The 21,420-nt window shown below is 47.1% G+C and overlaps 1 protein-coding gene across 2 annotated transcripts in view; it reads right to left on the minus strand.

The window, feature by feature from the left end:
* The window catches only part of gtf3c3 (general transcription factor IIIC, polypeptide 3), a 135,826-nt gene extending 119,574 nt beyond the window's left edge, over nucleotides 1-16,252 (minus strand). For both annotated transcript variants that reach the window (XM_070875905.1, XM_070875906.1), the window contains exons 1-2: nucleotides 16,134-16,252; nucleotides 14,374-14,488 (exon numbers count right to left, since the gene is read on the minus strand). In XM_070875905.1, coding sequence (XP_070732006.1) covers nucleotides 14,374-14,488; nucleotides 16,134-16,232 — 214 coding nt within the window. In that variant the 5' untranslated portion in view covers nucleotides 16,233-16,252. The remainder of the gene's footprint in view (nucleotides 1-14,373; nucleotides 14,489-16,133) is intronic.
* Between the last annotated feature and the right edge of the window lie 5,168 nt (nucleotides 16,253-21,420).

The raw sequence follows: 21,420 nt of genomic DNA on the forward strand, positions 1-21,420 counted from the left end.
CTCTCAAGTGATCTGCTCCTCAACTTCTGACAGTCGCGCTCTCCAACCAGATGGTAGTCAGTGTGCAAGAGTTGTTGAGTGACTGCACCTCCTTTTACTGGTTTCCTCCCTCCGTGGAGGAAAGTGTATGTAGACCTTGCCTCCAGCTGAGCTGAGATGGCAAGAATTTTTATGGGGAACCTGCATTCACACTGAATCATATACTTGGCCAAACTGACCAACATATATTGCTTCCTGGGAGCAACTGGATTTTAATGTTGCAGTATGTTCCCCCATGATTGCAGATGCCTACAACAACTTACCATATGGAAATGCTCTGAAACTCACCCAAATCCTTGAAGATGACAGGGTAAGATTCTAGGCACTACACTTTAGGAAGGATGTCAAGGCCTTGAAGAGGGTACAAAGGAGGTTTATTTGGATGTTACCAAGGATGAGGGATTTCAGTTATGCGGAGAGATTGGATAAGCTGGGACTGTTCTTCTTAGAACAGAGAAGGTTAAGGGGAGACCTAATGGAGGTATTCAAAATTATGAGAGGTTTTGATAGAGCAACTGTTTCCTCTGGCATGTGGGCTGATAACCAGAGGTCATAGATTTAAAATAATTGGCCAAAGAACTAGAGGGAAAATTAGGAGAAATTTCACAGAGGGTTGTTATTGTTATATATGTAGACTGGTATTTACTCTGTACAGCCACCAGAGAGCTCATCCCCTGGAGTCCCAAGGGATCCCATGATCCCTTGGGAGCACAGGTATTTAAGGAGGCTTCACAGGTTGGTGAGGCACTCTGGAGACCTGCAATAAAAGATTACGGTCACACTTTACTTTGAGCTCAGTGTTCAGTCTGACTCTTGCTCCAGACAACAATTGTACATCCCTGTCTGGAGTAAAAATAAAAAGGGGAAGGTGGCTCAACCGTGGCTAACAAGGGAAATTAGGGATAGTGTTAAATCCAAGAGGCATATAAATTGGCGAAAAAAAGCAGCAAACCTGAGGACTGGGAGGAATTTAGAATTCAGCAGAGGAGGACAAAGGGTCTAATTAGGAGAGGGAAAATAAAGTATGAGAGGAAGCTTGCAGGGAACATAAAAACTGACTACAAAAGCTTCTATTGATATGTGAAGGGAAAAAGATTAGTGAAGACCAACGTAGGTGGTGTGTTCCTAAAAAGATGAGACTGCACACAGGGAGGTTAAAGTAACAGTGATCTCAGTCTTTATTAAGACACTCCAGAGTGAGTAACAGGCCTTAGGGGCTGGCTTATACACCGTGCTCCCAAGGGATGCTGGGATACCTTGGGACTTCAGGGGATGCGCTCCCTGCTGGCGGAACATGGGAGTGCATGCTTTACAGATACACAACATCACTCCCACCCAAAGTCAAAGTGAAAACTATTTACAAAGTGAGGCGGTCGGGAGCCTTTCTTTCCCTGGTGGACCGCCTCAGTACAAATGTCTGTTCTGGTGTGTTGGCTGTGCCCTCGCTGGGCTGGCGTGTTGTTGGCCCTGCAGGGCTGCTGGGTGAGCCTGGCCTTGCTGGGCTGTTGGGCGTGATGGGTTCGATGTCCTGGTCCGGCGTGGTGTCGTTGATCCTTTGGGTGTGTGTTGTGGGCTCGGAAAAGGTGGTGTCTGCTGTGGGTTGTTCAGGACAGTCTATGAACCGCAGCCTCGTTTGGTCCAGGTGCTTTCTGCAAATTTGTCCATTGTCTAGTTTGACTACAAACACCCTACTCCCTTCTTTAGCTATCACCGTGCCCGCGATCCACTTGGGACCATCTCCATAGTTTAGCACATACACAGGGTCATTCAGATCAATATCCCTTGACACAGTGGCGCGACCATCATTTACATTTTGTTGCTGCCGCCTGCTCTCTACCTGATCATGCAGGTTGGGGTGAACCAGCGAGAGTCTGGTTTTAAGTGTCTTTTTCATGAGTAACTCAGCCGGGGGCACCCCTGTGAGTGAGTGGGGTCTCGTGTGGTAGCTGAGCAGTACTCGGGACAGGCAGGTTTGGAGTGAGCCTTCTGTGACTCGTTTGAGGCTCTGTTTGATTGTTTGTACTGCCCGCTCTGCCTGCCCATTAGAGGCTGGTTTAAACGGGGCCGAGGTGACATGTTTGATTCCATTGCGGGTCATGAATTCTTTAAATTCGGCACTGGTGAAACACGGCCCATTGTCACTGACCAGTATGTCAGGCAGGCCGTGGGTGGCAAACATGACCCTCAGGCTTTCAATGGTGGCGGTGGCGGTGCTTCCCGACATTATTTCACATTCAATCCATTTTGAAAAAGCATCCACCACCACCAGGAACATTTTACCGAGAAACGGGCCCGCATAGTCGACATGGATCCTCGACCATAGTCTGGAGCGCCAAGACCACAAACTTAGTGGTGCCTCTCTGGGCACGTTGCTCAACTGAGCACACAACCTGCATTGCCGTACACAGGACTCTAAGTCAGAGTCGATACCGGGCCACCACACATGGGATCTGGCTATCGCTTTCATCATTACTATACCCGGGTGTGTGCTGTAGAGATCCGAGTGAACGTCTCCCTGCCCTTTTTGGGTAGCACTACACGGTTATCCCACAACAGGCAGTCTGCCTGAATGGACAGCTCGTCCTTTCGCCGCTGGAACGGCTTGGTTAGCTCTTGCATTTCAACAGGGATGCTGGCCCAGCTCCCATGCAGTACACAGTTTTTTTTACTCGGGACAGCAGAGGATCTTGGCTGGTCCAAGTCCGAATCTGGCAGGCCGTGACAGGTGATTTATAATTTTCAAACGCTTCCATGACCATCAACAAGTTTGCAGGCTGCACCATTTCCACCCCCGTGGTGGGCAATGGTAGCCGACTGAGAGCATCCACACAGTTCTCGGTGCATGGCCCTGTGGCGGATGTTATAGTTATACGCTGATAGCGCAAGTGCCCACCTCTGTATGTGGGCTGAGGCATTCGTATTTATCCCCTTGTTTTCAGCAAACAGGGATATGAGGGGCTTGTGATCGGTTTCCAGCTCAAATTCGAGGCTAAAGTTACTGATTCATTTTCTTTACCCCGAACACACACGCTAATGCCTCTTTCTCAATCATGCTGTAGGCCCCTCTCGACCTGAGACAAGCTCCTGGAAGCATAGGCGACAGGTTGCAACTTCCCCGCAACGTGAGCTTGTTGTAATACACACCCGATTCCGTACGACGACGCATCACATGCTAGCACGAGTCTTTTACACGGGTTATATAATACAAGCAGCTTGTTGGAGCATAAATGTTTCTGGCTTTCTCAAAAGCAATTACTTGGTTTTTTTCCCCATATTCAGTTCTCACCTTTACGCAATAACACAGGTAGGGGCTCTAAGAGGGTGCGTAACCCCGGTAGGAAGTTACCAAAATAAATGAGGAATCCCAGGAATGACCGCAGTTCCGTGACGTTCCTGATAGCCTCTGTCTTGGCGTCTGTGGGCCAAATGCCGTCCGCCGCAATCTTTCTCCCAAAAAACTCAATTTCTGTTGCATTTCGACCTCTTCAGCCGCAGCCCTATGCGATCCAGTCGCTGGAGGACCTCCTCCAGGTTTTGTTGGTGCTCGACGGTGTCCCAACCCGTGACCAATATGTCATCCTGAAAAACCACTGTGCGTGGTACCGACTTGAGTAAGCTCTCCATGTTTCTCTGGAAGATCGCTGCAGCCGACCGAATTCCAAACGGGCATCTGTTGTAGATGAACAATGACTTGTGCGTGTTGATGCAGGTGAGGCCCTTCGAAGACTCCTCCAGCTCCTGTGTCATGTAGGCCGAAGTTAGGTCGAGCTTGGTGAACGTCTTGCCTCCTGCCAGCGTCACAAATAGGTCGTCTGCCTTAGGTAGGGAGTATTGGTCCTGTAGTGAGAAACGACTAATAGTTACTTTATAATCGCCGCAAATCCTGACCGTGCCATCACTTTTGAGTACTGGAATAATCGGGCTGGCCCACTCGCTGAATTCCACTGGGGAGATGATGCCCTCGCATTGTAGCCTGTCCAGCTCGATTTCAACTCTCTCCCTCATCATGTGAGGTACCGCTCGCGCCTTGTGGTGAATGGGCCGTGCCCCTGGGACCAAGTGGATCCGCACCTTCGCTCCGGAAAAGTTTCCAATGCCTGGCTCAAAAAGGGAACGAAATTTGTTAAGAACCTGGGCACATGAGGCCTCATCGACATGTGATAACGCTTGGATGTCATCCCAGTTCCAGCGGATTTTGCCCAGCCAGCTCTTTCCAGGCAGTGTTGGGCCATCGCCCAGGACAGTCCAGAGTGGCAGTTCGTGCACCGTGCCATCGTAGGTGACCTTGACCATGGCGCTGCCCAGGACAGTGATAAGCTCTTTGGTGTACGTTCTCAGTTTCGTGTGGATGGGGCTCAGGGCTGGCCTGAGTGCCTTGATGCACCACAGTCTTTCAAACATCTTTTTACTCATGATGGATTGGTTCGCGCCAGTGTCCAGTTCCATGTCTAGGGATAAGCCATTCAATTTTACGTTTAACATTCTAGGTGGACATTTCATCGAAAATGTGTGCACTCCGTGTACGTCAGCATCTGCCTCCTCTCTCTGAAGCTCGAAATTGCTTTGTTCCATCATGGACCGATCTTCCTCTGCCACATGGTGGTTAGGAGGTTTTGAGCTGCAAGCTCGTTGGAGGTACCCCATTGTTCCACAGCTCTTGCAAACATACCCTTTGAAGCGGCATAAATAGGCTGAATCAAAGCCTCCACAACGCCAACAAGGTGTGAATTGCCTTGCATTCATCCTTTGTTGCGGACTCTGAGTCATCTGGGTCACCTGAGGCCTGCTGGCAGTTGCAGACTCGTGGGTTCTGCCCTGTACATTTCTGTTCGCAAACACAGTTCCAGTTAATTTATGAACATTGCTAGCACTTGTGTGCTGAGAGATTTGTTTGGTGTTATCACTGGTGGACATAAACGCCTGTGCTATCGCAATGGCCTTACTGAGGGTCGGTGTCTCTGCAGTCAAAAGTTTTCGTAGGATGGTCCCGTGGCCAATGCCCAGTATTAAAAAGTCTCTGAGCATTTGCTCCAGGTAGCCATCAAACTCACATTGTCCTGCAAGTCGCCTTAGCTCAACGACGTAGCTCGCCACTTCCTGACCTTCAGATCGCTGGTACGTATAGAACCGATACCTCGCCATCAGCAAGCTCTCCCTCGGGTTAAGATGCTCCCGAACCAGTGTACACAGCTCCTCATGACTTATCTGTGGGTTTCACCGGAGCCAGAAGATTCTTCATGAGGCTGTAGGTCAGTGCCCCGCAGATCGTGAGGAGGACCGCTCTTTTTGCAGTGCTTCCTTCTCCGTCCAGCTCGTTGGCTACAAAGTACTGGTCTAACCGTTCGACATAGGCTTCCTAGTCCTCACCCTCCGAGAACTTCTCCAGGATGCCCACAGTTTGCTGCATCTTAGCGTTGGATTCGTGTACTCGTCGCCAGTTGTTGTGTTCCTAACACAGATGAGACTGCTGGAATCCCTTGGGATTTCAGCCGATGGGCTCCCTGGTGGCGGAACATGGGAGTGCATGCTTTACAGATACACAACAGTAGGTCCTTTGCAGACAGAATCAGGTGAATTTATAATGGGGAACAAAGAAATGGCAGACCAGTTGAACAAATACTTTGGATCTGTCTTCACTAAGGAAGACACGAATAACCTTTCGGAAATACTCGGAGTTCGAGGGTCTAGCGAAAAGAAGGAACTGAAGGAAATCCTTATTAGTCAGGAAGTTGTGTTTTCGGGAAATTGATGGGATTGAAGGCCGATAAATCCCCAGGGCCTGATAGGCTGCATCCCAGAGTACTTAAGGAAGTGGCCCTAGAAATAGTGGATGCATTGGTGATTATTTTCCAACATTCTATTGACTCTGGATCAGTTCCTATGGACTGGAGGGTAGCTAATGTAACACCACTTTTTAAAAAAGGAGGGAGAGAGAAAACGGGGAATTATAGACCGGTTAGCCTCTCATCAGTGGTGGGGAAAATGTTGGAATCAATTATTAAAGATGAAATAGCAGCGCATTTGGAAAGTGGTGACAGGATCGGTCAAAGTTAACATGGATTTATGAAAGGGAAATCATGCTTGACAAATCTTCTAGAATTTTTTGAGGATGTAACTAGTAGAGTGGACAAGGGAGAACGAGTGGATGTGGTGTATTTGGATTTTCAAAAGGCTTTTAACAAGCTCCCACACAAGAGATTAGTGTGCAAAATTGAAGCACATGGTATTGGGGGTAATGTATTGACGTGGATAGAAAACTGGTTGGCAGACAGGAAGGAGAGAGTCGGAATAAACGGGTCCTTTTCAGAATGGCAGCCGATGACCAGTGGGGTGCCGCAGGGCTCAGTGCTGGGACCCCAGCTATTTACAATATACATCAATGATTTAGATGAAGGAATTGAATGTAATATCGCCAAGTTTTCAGATGACACTAAGCTGGGTGGCAGTGTGAGCTGTGAGGAGGATGCAAAGAGACTGCAGGGTGACTTGGACAGGTTCGGTGAGTGGGCAAATGCATGGCAGATGCAGTATAATGTGGATAAATGTGAGGTTATCCACTTTGGTGGCAAAAACAGGAAGACATAATATTATCTGAATGGTGACAGATTAGGAAAAGGGGAGGTGTAACGAGACCTGGGTGTCATGGTACATCAGTCATTGAAGTTTGGCATGCAGGTACAGCAGGTGGTGAAGAAGGCAAATGGCACGTTGGCCTTCATAGCTAGAGGATATGAGTATAGGAGCAGGGTGGTCTTACTGCAGCTGTTCAGAGCCTTGGTGAGGCTACACCTGGAATATTGTGTTTAGTTTTGGTCCCCTAATCTGAGGAAGGACGTTCTTGCTATTGAGGGAGTACAGCTAAGGTTCACCAGATTGATTCCTGGAATGGCAGGACTGACATATGAGGAGAGACTGGATCAACTGGGCTTGTATCCACTGGAGTTTAGAAGAATGAGAGGGGAACTCATAGAAACATATAAAATTCTGACGGGATTGGACAGGTTAGAGGCAGGAAGAATGTTCCGGTTGCTGGGGAGTTCCAGAACCAGGGGGCACAGTCTAAGAATAAGGGGTAAGCCATTTAGGACCGAGATGAGGAGAAACGTCTTCACCCAGAGAGTGGTTAACCTGTGGAATTCTCTACCGTAGAAAGTTGTTGAGGCCAGTTCATTAGATATATTCAAAAGGGAGTTAGATATGGCCCTTACGGCCAAAGGGATCAAGGGGTATGAAGAGAAAGCAGGAAAGGGGTACTGAGGTTGAATGATCAGCCATGATCTTATTGAATGGCGGTGCAGGCTCGAAGGGCCGAACGGCCTGCTGCTGCACCTAATTTCCATGTTTCTATGTTTCTATGTTTCTATACACAACAACTGGCGACAAGATACAGATAGCGAACCCAAAGATGCAGAGAACACTGGGCATCCTGGAGAAATTCTCGGAGGGAGATGAGTGGGAAACGTTTGTGGATCGACTCGACCAATACTTCATGGCCAACGAGCTAGATGTGGGAAGAGAGCGCTGCCAAACGAAGGGCAATCCTCCTCACCGTCTGTGGGGCACCAACGTGTGGCCTCATGAAGAATCTGCTCACTCCAGCAAAATCCATGGAGAAATCGGACGATGATTTGTACACACTGGTCCGAGAGCATTTGAACCCGAAGGAAAGCGTTCTGATGGCGAGGTACCGGTTCTACACCTACAAAAGGTCTGAAGGCCAGGAAGTGGCAAGTTATGTCACCGAGCTAAGACGCCTTGCAGGACATTACGAATTTGAAGGACATTTGGAGCACATGCTCAGAAACATTTTTCGTACTTGGCATTAGCCACGAAACCATACTTCGCAAACTTTTGACTGTAGAGACCCCAACCTTGAGTAAGGCCTTAGCGATAGCCCAGGCGTTCATTGCCACCAGTGACAATACGAAGAAAATCTCTCAGCACACAAGTGCTGCTACAAGTACTGTGAACAAAGTGATGTTGTTTTCGAATCGTAACGTACAGGGCAGGTCACACACACCTGCAGCTACACGTCCGCAGATGTCTGAGAGTCCACCATCAAGGGTGATGAATGCAAGGCCATTAACACCTTGTTGGCGCTGCGGGGGTGATCATCGTTTCCATTCATGCCGATTCAAAGAGTATGTTTGCAAGGGCTGTGGAACAATGGGACACCTCCAACGAGTGTGCAGGCGAGCTACAAAGCCTGTTAAACCTGCAAACCACCATGTTGCAGAGGAGGACAGATCCATGGAGGATCACGACGAACCAGAGCCTCAGATCCAGGAGGCAGAGGTACATGGGGTGCACACATTCACCACGAATTGTCCCCCGATAATGCTGAATGTTGAACTAAATGGACTCCTGGTATCAATAGAGCTGGACACGGGTGTGATCCAGTCCATCATGAGCCAAAAAGACTTTCGAAAGGTTGTGGTGCAACAAGGCCTCATGGCCAGTCTTAACTCCAGTTCGCACGAAACTAAAAACTTACACGAAAGAACTGATTCCTGTAATCGGCAGTGCTACCATAAAGGTCTCCTATGATGGAGCGGTGCACAAGCTACCACTCTGGTACCGGGCGATGGTCCCACGCTGCTCAGCAGGAGCTGGCTGGGAAAGATACGCTGGAACTGGGACGACGTCCGAGCGCTATCGCCCACTGACGACACTTCTTGTGCCCAGGTCTTAAACAAATTTCCTTCCCTGTTCGAACCAGGCATCGGGAAATTCCAAGGAGCAAAAGCACAGATCCACCTAATTCCAGGGGCGCGACCCATCCATCACAAAGCGAGAGCAGTACCGTACATGATGAGAGAAAGGGTAGAGATCGAGCTAGACCGGCTGCCAAGAGAGGGCATAATTTCCCCGATCGAGTTCAAAGAGTGGGCCAGTCCTATCGTCCCAGTCCTCAAGGGAGACGGCACCGTCTGAATCTGTGGCGATTACAAAGTAACTATCAATCGTTTCTCCCTGCAGGACCAATACCCACTACCAAAGGCCGACGACGTCTTTGCAACACTGGCGGGAGGAAAGACATTCACGAAGCTGGATCTGACTTCAGCCTACATGACGCAGGAACTGGAGGAATCATCGAAGGCCCTCACCTGCATCAACACGCACAAAGGTCTTTTTGTTTATAACAGATGCCCGTTTGGGATCCGATCAGTGGCGGTGATATTCCAGAGAAACATGGAAAGCTTACTGAAGTCGGTCCCGCACACCGTTGTCTTCCAGGACGACATCTTGGTCACAGGTTGGAATAAGTCGAGCATCTGCAGAACCTGGAGGAGGTTCTTAGTCGACTCAACCGTGTGGGGCTCAGGTTAAAACGCTCGAAGTACGTTTTCCTAGCACCTGAAGTGGAGTTCCTGGGGAGGAGGATTGTGGCGGACGGCATCAGGCCTACCAACGTGAAGACGGAGGCAATCAAGAACGCACCGAGGCCACAGAACGTGACGGAGCTGCGGTCGTTTCTGGGACTCCTGAAAATACTTTGGTAATTTTTTACCAGGTCTCAGCACACTGTTGGAACCACTGCATGTCTTAGTACGAAAAGGGGACGAATGGGTTTGGGGCAAAAGCCAAGAAAATGCCTTTGTAAAAGCGAGAAAATTGTTATGCTCAAAAAAATTGCTTGCGTTGTATGATCTATGTAAGCGTTTGGTACTAGCATGTGATGCATCGTCCTATGGCGTTGCATGTGTATTGTAACAAGCTAATGATTTTGGGAAACTGCAACCGGTTGCTTATGCATCCAGGAATCTGTCCAGGGCTGAGAGAGCCTACAGCATGATTGAGAAATGATGTTAGCATGTGTCTAAAGAAAATGCATCAATACCTGTTTGGGCTAAAATTCGAATTGGAAACTGACCATAGGCCACTTATATCCCTGTTCTCCGAGAGTAAAGGGATAAATACCAATGCATCGGCCCGCATCCAGAGATGGGCGCTCGCATTGTCCACATCCAACTACGCCATCCGCCACAGGCCAGGCACAGGAAACTGCGCCGATAACTGCTCCGATGCTCTCAGTAGGCTGCCATTGCCCACCACGGGGGTGGAAATGGCGCAGCCCGCAGATCTAGCCATGGTTATGGAAGCATTTGAGAGTGAACAATCACCTGTCACTGCCCAGCAGATCAAAACCTGGACAAGCCAGGACCCCTTATTATCGCTGGTCAAACGCTGTGTGCTTCACGGGAGCTGGTCCAGTGTCCCAGTAGAAATGCAGGAAGAGATAAAGCCGTTCCAGCGGCGCAAAAATGAAATGTCTATACAGGCAGACTGCCTTCTGTGGGGCAATCGAGTAGTGGTCCCCAAGAAGGGCAGACACACCTTCATCAATGACCTCCACAGTACCCACCCAGGCATCGTAATGATGAAAGCGATAGCCAGATCCCGTGTAGTGGCCCGGTATCGATGCGGATTTAGAGTCCTGCGTTCACAGATGTAATACATGCTCGCAGTTAAGCAATGTATCCAGGGAGGCGCCGCTAAGTTTATGGTTTTGGCCCTCCAAACCGTGGTTTAGGGTACACGTCGACTATGCAGGCCCGTTCTTGGGTAAAATGTTCCTTGTGGTTGTAGACGAGTACTCCAAGTGGATTGAATGTGAGATAATGTCGGCTAGCACATCCGCTGCCACTACTGAAAGCCTGCGGGCCATGTTTGCCACACACAGCCTACCCGATGTCCTGGTGAGCGACAACGGGCCATGTTTTACCAGTGCTGAGTTCAAAGAATTCATGACCCGCAAGGGGATCAAACATGTCACATCTGCCCCGTTTAAACCAGCGTCCAATGGTCAAGCAGAGAGAACAGTGCAAACCATCAAGCAAGGCTTGAAGAGGGTAAGTGAAGGCTTACTGCAGACTCGCCTATCCCAAGTCCTGCTTAGCTACTGCACGAGACCCCACTCACTCACTGGGATCCCACCTGCTGAACTGTTCATCAAAAGAGCACTTAAGACAAGGCTCTCGTCACTTCACCCTGATCTACATGAACAGGTAGAGAGCAGGCAGCTTCAACAAAGTGATACCATGATAGCGCAAATGTGTCATGCGAGATTGAAATCAATGATCCTGTATTTGTATTAAATTATGGACAAGGTCCAAGTGGCTTCCCGGCACTGTCGTGGCCAAAGAGGGGAGCAGGGTTTTTTGGGTCAAACTTTCAAATGGACTCATTCACCGGAAACACTTGGACCAAATCAAACTCAGATTCACAAACTATCCTGAGCAACCCACCTTGGACCCTATCTTTTTTGATCCCCCAACATACACACCAGTGGCAACCGGCACCACGGTTGACCACAAAGCAGAACCCATCATCCACAGCAGCCCAGCAGGGCCCAACACACCAGGCAACCCAGCAAGGCCAGCTGCACAGCAGCCCAGCGAGGGCCCAACAAATGATTCAACAACACCAGCTTTCACACCGAGATGATCAACCAGGGCAAGAATGGCCCCAGATCGACTCACATTGTAAATAGTTACACTATTGACTTTGGGCTGGGGTTGGGGGGGGAATGGGGCGGCGGAGTGTTGTTATATATGTAAACTTGTATTTACTCTGTACAGCCACCAGAGGGCTCATCCCCTGGAGTCCCAAGGAACCCATGATCCCTTGGGAGCACAGGTATTTAAGGAGGCTTCACAGGTTGGAGAAGCACTCTGGAGACCTGCAATAAAAGACTACGGTCACACTTTACTTTGAGCTGACAGTGTTCAGGCTGACTCTTTCTCCATACACAACAGTTATTATCTGGAACGCACTACCTGAATGTGTGGAAGAATCAGATTTCACAGGAACTTTCAAAAGGCAATTGGACATGTACTGGAAGAGAACTAATTTACAGGATTATGGGGAGAAAGCTGGGGTATGAGACGAAATTGGACAGCTCTTTTAAAGAGCTGGTACAGGCACAATGGGCCCAATGGCCTCCTTCTGTGCTTTAAGATTCTATGACTTTAATGTACATGAAAGCATCCATGATAAAGGACAGCTGAAAATATGGCATTATGTCTGAACAAGTCAAAGGGTAACAAGTTAAAGAGGACACATTTATATGGGAAAAAGATACATGTAGATCTAAAGTTCTCCCCCATATCATTTCAGAAGGAAAAAAAAGTTACGAAATTCTTCTGCTACCCACGAGGAGGAATCACCAATTTTCTCTTATCTCCAGTTGCAAGTTACATCCCAGTATACTGCACAGGAGAATGATACAACATGTAAAGATATGACTCAACATTGACAGGTGTTGATGTTAAAAATATTTTAAGGATGTCCTTTCACATGGTTTACTTAGCATGTGATCTGATGCCCTGAAATATAGACGGTTAAAGGGTGAGCTTATTGAGGTTTTTAGGATTTTGAAAGGAGTTGATAGGGCAGCTAGAGAAAGCTTTTCCGCTGGTGGGGCATATAGGGCAAGGGGATATATCTTAAAATCAGAGCCAGGCCATTAAGGAGAGAAATTAGGGAATATTTTTACACTAAAAGCATGAAGGAAGTGTGGAACGCTCTCTCCCACAAAAAGCAGTCGATGCTCGTTCAATTAATCATTTTAAATCTAAGCTAGATAGATTTTTGCTAGCCAAGAGTATTAAGCGACATGGTGCCAGGGCAAGTGGATGGAGTTAGGATACAGGTCAGCCGTGACCTCATTAAATAGCGGAACAGGCTCGAGCAGCTGAATAGCCTACTACTGTATCTATGTTGGCCTGCATTTGCAAGCTTCACAGTAAAAGATCCTCACCTCCTGCGAAATGGAAATGCTCCAAAGTCCTGTTCATGGCAAATGAAATCCCCAGACAATTTTTCACCCAAGAGTCCTTTCTGTCAAGAAGCATCTGTAATAGCTGCTACAATTCCCAAGGAAGCCCCAACAAATGTAACCAAGATGCATGTTCCTGGACTTCAACATCAAGCACATGCTCTTGGAATGATCAGTGCAAGACCTTGTTGCTTGTATCAGGTGTCAAGCAATTCTAAGGTTGTATCAGAAAAGGTCTATTCATGTTGAAAATATTACCTGACTTCACAAAACATTTTTTTAACTTTTTTTCCCCCAAGTATACGCAGTAAAGTAGGCAGAGATAGGCCTGAATGGTATATTGAAAATAGCAACACAAATATCCCAGGGAAGTTTCAATCAATGAGAGATGGTTGAGAGCATACTGGAGAAGGTGAACATTTTTGTTCTGCTGGGGGAATGGGCTAATGCTTTAAATACAGGGATATTGATCAATGTCAGAGGCTACCAATGTCAAAATGTCTTTAAAGGAGATTATCCCTTAACAGCGATTCCTCAAATTGGGACTCCGGACCAGCTCAACTCCATTTTTCACTATCGGCCTTCCAAAAATTATGTCGCATCAAATAGAAGTATTGCTTTCTGCATGGTTTCCCTGCAACAACCCTCCAGCCCACTTCCCAAAAAACTCTCAGTTCCTCTCATTCCAGCCGCTTGTGCTTCTCACCTTCAGCTGCCTAAGCCCCACATTTCAGAATTCCCTTCCTAAACCACTTTACCTTCTCCTTCTCCTTTAAGACCCTCATTAAAAATCCACCTTTTGGTCACACTTCCTAACAGCTCTTTCTTAGGCTTGGCATCCATTGTTTTTTTATTCTGCCTCTGTGAAGTGCTTTCGGATGTTTCTCTGTGTTAAAGGCACTATATTAATGCAAGTTGTTTTAAATGCAAAACATCATAAAGACAGATGTAAACATTACAAATGTAACCCACATCACATCAGAACCTGCTAAATCTGCATTATTTGGTTTGCCAAATACTTTACCAATTAGTAATTTACAAAAAACTAATTTTAACATTTAATTGAATAAGCTAGAACATTTTTAAGTTTCCTCTGTGCTGACACTACAGTGCAGTACTGAGGCAGTGCTGCACTGCCGGAGATGCCGTCTTTCGGATGAGACATTAAACCCTCTCAGGTGGACGTAAAAGATCCCACGGCACTATTTTGTAGAAGAGCAGGGGAGTTACCCCTGGTGTCTTGGCCAATATTTATCCCTCATTCAGCATCACTGAAGCAGCTTATCTGGTCATTATTACATTGCTAATTGTGGGACCTTGCTGTGCACAAATTGGCTGCTGCGTTTCCTACATTACAACAGCGACTATATTTCAAAAGTACTGCATTGGCTGTAAAGTGCTTTGAGATGTCCTGAGGTCGTGAAAGGCACCATATAAATGCAACTTTTTCTTTTATATTCTGTTTATCTACTGTAACCAGCCTCTACAACTGTTTGCCTGAAAAGTGGTACTGACAAGAATCAACCTTTTCCTAAATCTGATTAATACTGTACCTGAATCATCTGCCTGTTGCTTGGCATGGCTATGTGTGGCTTTGGATGGGCCATCCTGATCTTCCGCAGCAGTGATTTCTCCCTCATCTTCAGTCACGCCGTCACCTATGGCTTCCTAAAAAAACCAAAAAGCTTAGCACTTGTTGCGTTATACTCATGGCATAAAAAAATCATATATGAAAGGATTTTTTTTTTAAAGATTGCACTTGATGCATATTATATTGCCCATTTCTTTTCCAATCCCAAACTATAAAAATTTCACAGTGCAGCCTCTCACCAGCAATCTGAGGTTACCTCACAGAAAATATACCCAATTCAGGTGATCTGGAACAAAATTTCAATTTACCAAATCACTTCACATTCTGTTATATTTCTGATTCAACACTAAATGCATACAATCCAAATAAAACACGTTATACACCCATTCCTAAATGCTTTACACTTTATATTGTCTACCCAGCTCTGAATTTCATCCAAGGACAGAAGAAGGTATCAGAAATGAAAAGTCCCTCCACATTACAGGGAACAGATATATCGATAATAATAAATTAAAAACTTGCACATAGAGGGCCTTTACTCCTTATACAGAAGGCTGAAACATCACACATACATTCATCTCTCTCTAGAGAAGGCGGACTGAAAATTGAGACAAGCACAGCTTCAAAACAACCACTGGTATATATTAATGATCAGTATCCTGCTTTCATAGTGGGAATCATCAATTTCTTCTATTCCCTAGTTATGGGGCAAATACTATCTCTCCAGTAGAGGCCCATTTTTCTATTTAGCTGGTCTAAACTTTCTTTTGATGCCTGCCTGCGTCAGGGAGACAGAGAAAGCTAGATCAATAGACGCCGTTTTAAGCCTGTGACATGAGGAAGTTTGGTACACCAAGTGAGTGAGTGCATCCGGCTAATCTACTTTGCATATGTGTCCAGCAGGTACACACAGTGAGTGTATATCTGGTAAGCTGCAGACTCTTTGTTTGTGTGGGTATGTCTCTCCCTCTGCCTGTTTGGAGGTTTTCCATGTCCAGTACCATATAAGAAAAAGAGTATATGTGCAAGTGTGTTTATCAAAAGATAATTATTTTCTGGTCGGACTCAATGTGTGCCACTTTGTGGGTTGGAGTATCAGGCAGGTGTATGTGTATCTGCTCAGGGGCGTGGATGAGGGGAAATGTATGATGACAGTATGCAACTGATGAGTGCAGGGAGCAGGAGTGTCTGGTGTCTGACAGAGGTTTCATGTGGGTGGGTCTCTGTCTGTCTTTGGTACCTCTTCTCTCCCTCCCCAACTCACTAGCAACAGGGTCAGAGTTGTAGGTTCAGCCCCACTCCAGCAATTTAAACACAGAATCTAGGCTGACACTTCAGTGCAGCACTGAGAGAGTGTTTAACTGTCGGAGGTGCGATGAGACTTTAAACTGAGGCCCCTTTGGTCCTCCAGCTGGGACATAAAAGATCCCATAATACGACTGAAAGAGTCGGGGAGTACTTCTGGTGCGGATCTGAGGACGGGCAATGCCTGAAATGTTAATGTAATTTCTCTCCACTATTGTGCCTGAGGCGCTGAATGTTTCTAGCATTTCCTGCTTTTGTTTCAGTTCTCCTTGTGTGGTGGCCAAATGTATCCCTCAGCCAAAAGCTGGCCATTTATCTCACTGTGGGACCTTGCTGTGCCCTCCGCCCGTCACATTACAAGGACTAAAAGCTACTTCATTGGCGGCGGTCCGTCTCTTTCAGCCTCCATCCTCTCACCCGCTCTCTGGCTTTCCTCTCCTCCCGGAGCCGCTCAAATTCCTCGAATGAGATCTTTCCCTCTAAGTAATCGATGAGCTCGGGACTAAAACCCGACATCTTCAAGCCTGGCTCGGTCCGTCCGCTCAAACAGTCCGGCGGAAATCCGGCGCTCGCTGGTCCGGCTGTGCTCTGAGCTCGGCTCCTTCCAATCCGGCCTGGCTTCCAGTCACGTTCATCGCTGAGAGCTTCAAAGCTCAATGTCGGAAGAAATGTTGTACATTAATTTATGATTGTTCCTGTCAGCTATCTGACAATTTATTGTGAGCAGGACCCGGTTCAAATGTTGCTGTGAGCGTTGTAATGTATTTTGCATTGTCTTCAAAAATAATAAACATAATGTCAAACTAAAAACGTCAGAGCTCCGCAATTAATCAATAATAGGCAAAATTGTTTTTAACATCCTGTGACTCGGGTAACGGAATTGAAGGGACTGGTACATTCGATTTTTTTTCTATATTTTTCAGGATGTGGACGATGCTGGCAAGACAACAGTTATTGCCAGTCCCTATTTGTCCTGAGAAAAAGAACAAAAAGGACTTGAATTTATATTGTGCCTTTCACGACCTCGGTGCGTCCCAAAGTGCTACACAGCCAATTAAGTACTTAGGAAATGTAGTTATTGTTGTCGGAAACGCGGCATCCAATTGTACACAGCAAGCTCCCACAAATAGCAATGAAATAAATTACAATATCATCTCTAGGTGCTAGTTGAGGGTTATATGTTAGCCAGGACACCGGGAGAACGCCCCTTCTTTTCTTTGAATAGTGCTGTGGCACCTTTTATGTCCACCTGAGAGGGCCTCGGTTTAATGCCTCATACAAAAAGATGGTGAACCTTCTTCTTACATAAGAACATAAGAAATCGGAACAGGAGTAGGCCATACAGCCCCTCAAGCCTGCTCCACCATTCGATAATGTCATGTATGTATGCTTGTGTGAGAACACCACCGCAGGTCGGAGCTATAAATAGAGCTGGAACGCCAGGCCCTGGAACATCGTGGCGGAGGTGCGGCGAATGCGGGGACGAGGCCCAGAAGAGCCGAGGGCTCAGGGGCAGCCCACAGTGCGATATGTGTGCGCACTAGGTCTGTGCAGCAGAGCAGGTCTCCAGTCATCCTGGTTAATCCTTGCCACTGGATAAAGGCCTGGCTCTGTCGAGCCCATGTGGTGGCTGATGTGCAACGGTCACCACACATTAAAAAAAACCCACGCACAGGCATCTTCCACCCCCTCAACTGGAGTTCAGGACTGGAACATCGGGTCCTTCATTGAAACATCTGTGAACTCTCGTGGAAACAAGTCATCCTCGTTCGAGGGACCACCTATGAATGAATGTATGTATGCTTGGGTTTACTAGCCACCAGATGGCGCCACTGTCAGAGGTCATTGGGCTGTGCGCATGTGTGTGCGGCCCAGGTATAAAAGGCCAGCCATCTTGTAAGTTAATCACTTTGGGCCCTAATAAAGTAGAGCCAGGTTTGTACCTGTTCAGAGTTTACAGTATTCAGTCGATTGAGTTATTGCATACACAACATTTGGCGACGAGGTCACATGTAAAAATGAGCACAATTGGAATTCTGGAGCGATTCGTGGAGGGAGAAGATTGGGCAGACTTTGTAGCTCGTTTGAACCAGTACTTCGTGGCCAACAAAATGGAGAAAGAGGCAGACGCAGTTCGGTGTCGGGCAGTCCTCCTCACGGTTTGCGGTCCAAAAATTTATGGACTCAAAGAATCACCTCTCGTCCTTAAGTCCAACGGACAAGGACTATGAAACATTGTGTGCTCTGGTACGTGACCATCTCAAACCAGATGAAAGTATCATCATCTCAAGATGTCGATTCTATACGCACGTTCATTCTGAGGGCCAGGATATATTGGAATTCGTTGCCGACCTACGACATCTAGGTGGACCGTGTAAGTTTGAAACTGCGTTGGCAGACATGCTGCGGGACTTCTTTGTAATTGGCATCAACCACGAGGTGATCCTGCGTAAGCTACTAGCAGCGGAGACGCTGGATTTGAGCAAGGTCATATAATTGCCCAATCATGCATGACGACGGACAAAAGCTTAAAGCAGATATCATTGAAAAATCGGAACTTGGCAAGTACTGGAAACAAGATAGTATCGTTGTTTGACAGAGCTGCATATGGCAGGGCCTACCCGACTGTGTACGCGAAACCTGTGGCTGCTCAAAGTCCGGCAATGGGAATGAATCCGATATCACCGTGTTGGCGTTGTGGGGGAAATCATCGGCATCATCAGTGTCGGTTTAAACAGTATATTTATAAAGGCTGTTCGAGAGTGGGGCATCTCCAGTGCATGTGTCCGCAACTGAGCAAGCGTGCTGCGACACACCACGTGGAGGATGACGACCAGTCTAGCGCGGATCCGGATATGCAATCCGAGATACCAGAGGAGGAAGTGTATGGACTGTATTTGTTCCTAACAAAGAGCCAACCGATAATGATTAATGTAAAACTTAATGGTGTGCAGGTATTAATGGAGTTGGACATGGGTGCGAGTCAATCAATAATGAGCCAGAGGACATTCAACAGTTTGTGGGGATACTAAGGCTGTGAGGCCTAAGCTGAGTCCAGTCAATGCCAAGTTGCGTACGTACACTAAAGAACTCATAACGGTGATTGGCAGTGCAGTAATCAAGGTGTCATATGATGGTGCGGTTCACGATTTACCATTATGGATTGCTGCAGGCAATGGTCCAACGCTGTTCGGCAGGAACTGGTTAGAAAAATCAAATGGAACTGGAACGAGATCAAAGCGCTGTCGTCGGAGGAGGATACTCCATGTGCTCAAGTGCTGAGCAAGTTCCCCTCACTGTTTGAACCAGGCATCGGCAATTTCAAGGGAGCCAAGGTGCAGATCTACATGGACTTGGATGCAAGACCCGTCCATCATAAAGCTCGGGCAGTTCAGTACATGATGAGGAAGAAGGTCGAAATCGAACTGGACAGACTCCAGCATGAAGGGATCATATCACTGGTGGAATTTAACGAATGGGCCAGCCCCATTGTTCCCGTGTTGAAAAGTGATGGCACTGTCAGGATTTGTGGAGACTACAAGGTTACGATCAACCGAGTTTCAAAACAGGATCAATACCCGTTACCGATGACCTGTTTGCAATGCTAGCCGGGCGGAAGTCATTCACAAAACTGGATCTGACATTGGCCGAGATGACACAGGAGCTGGTCGACACGTCGAAGAAACGTACGTGCATCAACGCTCATAAAGAACTGTTTATCTACAACAGGTGCCCTTTCGGAATTTGCTCGGCTGCAGCCATATTTCAGAGGAACTGAAGTCCGTCCCCAGAACCGTCGTGTTCCAAAATGACATACTGGTCACAGGTCATGACTCCACCGAACATCTGAACAACCTGGAAGAGGTTCTATATCGTCTGGACAAAGTGGGACTCAGACTGAAATGTTCGAAGTGCGTCTTCATGGCACTGGAAGTCGAATTCCTGGGGAGGAAAATTGCTGCTGATGGTATCAGGCCTACGGACTCGAAAACCAAGGCCAGCAAAAATGCACCTAAGCCTCAGAATGTGACGGAACTGTGTTCGTTCCTTGGTCTACTCAACTACTTCGGTAATTCCTTACCTAGATTTAACACCTTATCAGAGCCACTGCACATGTTGCTAAGAAAAGGCGACAACTGGGTTTGGGGTGCGTCTCAAGATAGAGCTTTTGAGAAAGCTATAAACTGCTTTGCTCTAACAAGCTGCTGGTACATTATGATCTGTGCAAGTGTCTAGTATTGGCCTGTGATGCTTCGTCAAATGGAGTTGGTTGTGTGCTCCAACAAGCCAATGAATTGAGCAAATTACAACCTGTTGCATATGCTTCAAACAGTTTGTCAAAGGCGGAAAGAGCCTACAACATGGTAGAGAAAGAAGCATTAGCCTGTGTGTATGGGGTTAAAAAGATGCATCAGTACCGGTTTGGTCTTCAGTTTGAACTGGAAACAGATCACAAGCCACTCATTTAATTGTTTTCGGAAAACAAAATTATCAATACCAATGCATCATCCCGCATCCAGAGTTGGGCGCTGACATTATCTGCCTATGATTGTGTCATTCACCATAGACCTGGCACTGAGAATTGTGCCGATGCATTGAGCCATCTGCCGTTGCCCACACTGGAGGTGGAAACGCCAGACCTACTGTTAGTCATGGATGCTTTTGAAAGTGAAGGATCCCCTGTCACGGCACAACAAGTTAAGACCTGGATCAGCCAGGACCCGATATTATCAGTTGTAAAATGTTGTATCCTTAGTGGTGATTGGTCTGCCATACCCAAGCAAATGTGTGAGGAGACCAAACCTTACATCCGTCGCAAAAACAAACTATCCGTTCAATCAGATTGTATACTGTGGGGTAATCGTGTTGTTATGCCCAAGAAAGACAGAAAGAAATTTGTGCATGATCTACATAGCACGCATCCCAGTATTGTCATGATGAAAGCCATTGCCAGGTCTCATGTAAGGTGGCATGGAATTGACTCCGATCTGGAATCATGTGTGCATCAGAGCAACACTTGCATGCAGCTCAGTAAAGCACCAGCGGAATCGCTGCTGAGTCTGTGGTCGTGGCCATCTAAACCATGGTCCAGGATCCACATCAACTTTGCAGGTCCCTTCCTGGGAAAGATGTTCTTAGTTGTGGTGGATGCTTAGTCCAAGTGGATAGAGTGTACAATCATGTCATCCAGCACATCCACAGCTACCATTCAGAGCCTTCGTGTCATGTTTGCTACACATGGTCTGCCTGACATCATTGTAAGCGACAACGGATCTTGCTTCACCAGTATGGAGTTTCAAGAGTTCATGAAACTCAATGGTATCAAACATGTGAGGTCAGCACCATTCAAACCCACTTCCAATGGACAAGCAGAGCGGGCGGTCCAAACCATCAAGCAGAGTATGAAACGTGTAAGTCAAGGTTCACTGCAAACTCGCTTGTCACGCACATTGCTTAATTACAGGACAAGACCCCATACGCTTACCGGGGTCTCCCCTGACGACCTATTGATGAAGAGAGGTCCCAATACCAGGCTCTCTCTTGTCTACCCTGACTTGAATAATCGTGTTGAATACAGACGTCAACGTCAACAAGGGTATCATGATCGTGCTACTGTGTCCCGCAACATTTCTATCATTGATCCTGTGTATGTACTGAATTATAGTCAAGGTCCAAAATGGATCGCCGGTACTGTTACGGCCAA

Source organism: Pristiophorus japonicus, chromosome 3 (genome assembly GCF_044704955.1).
Source record: "Pristiophorus japonicus isolate sPriJap1 chromosome 3, sPriJap1.hap1, whole genome shotgun sequence".
Taxonomy (NCBI): domain Eukaryota; kingdom Metazoa; phylum Chordata; class Chondrichthyes; family Pristiophoridae; genus Pristiophorus; species Pristiophorus japonicus.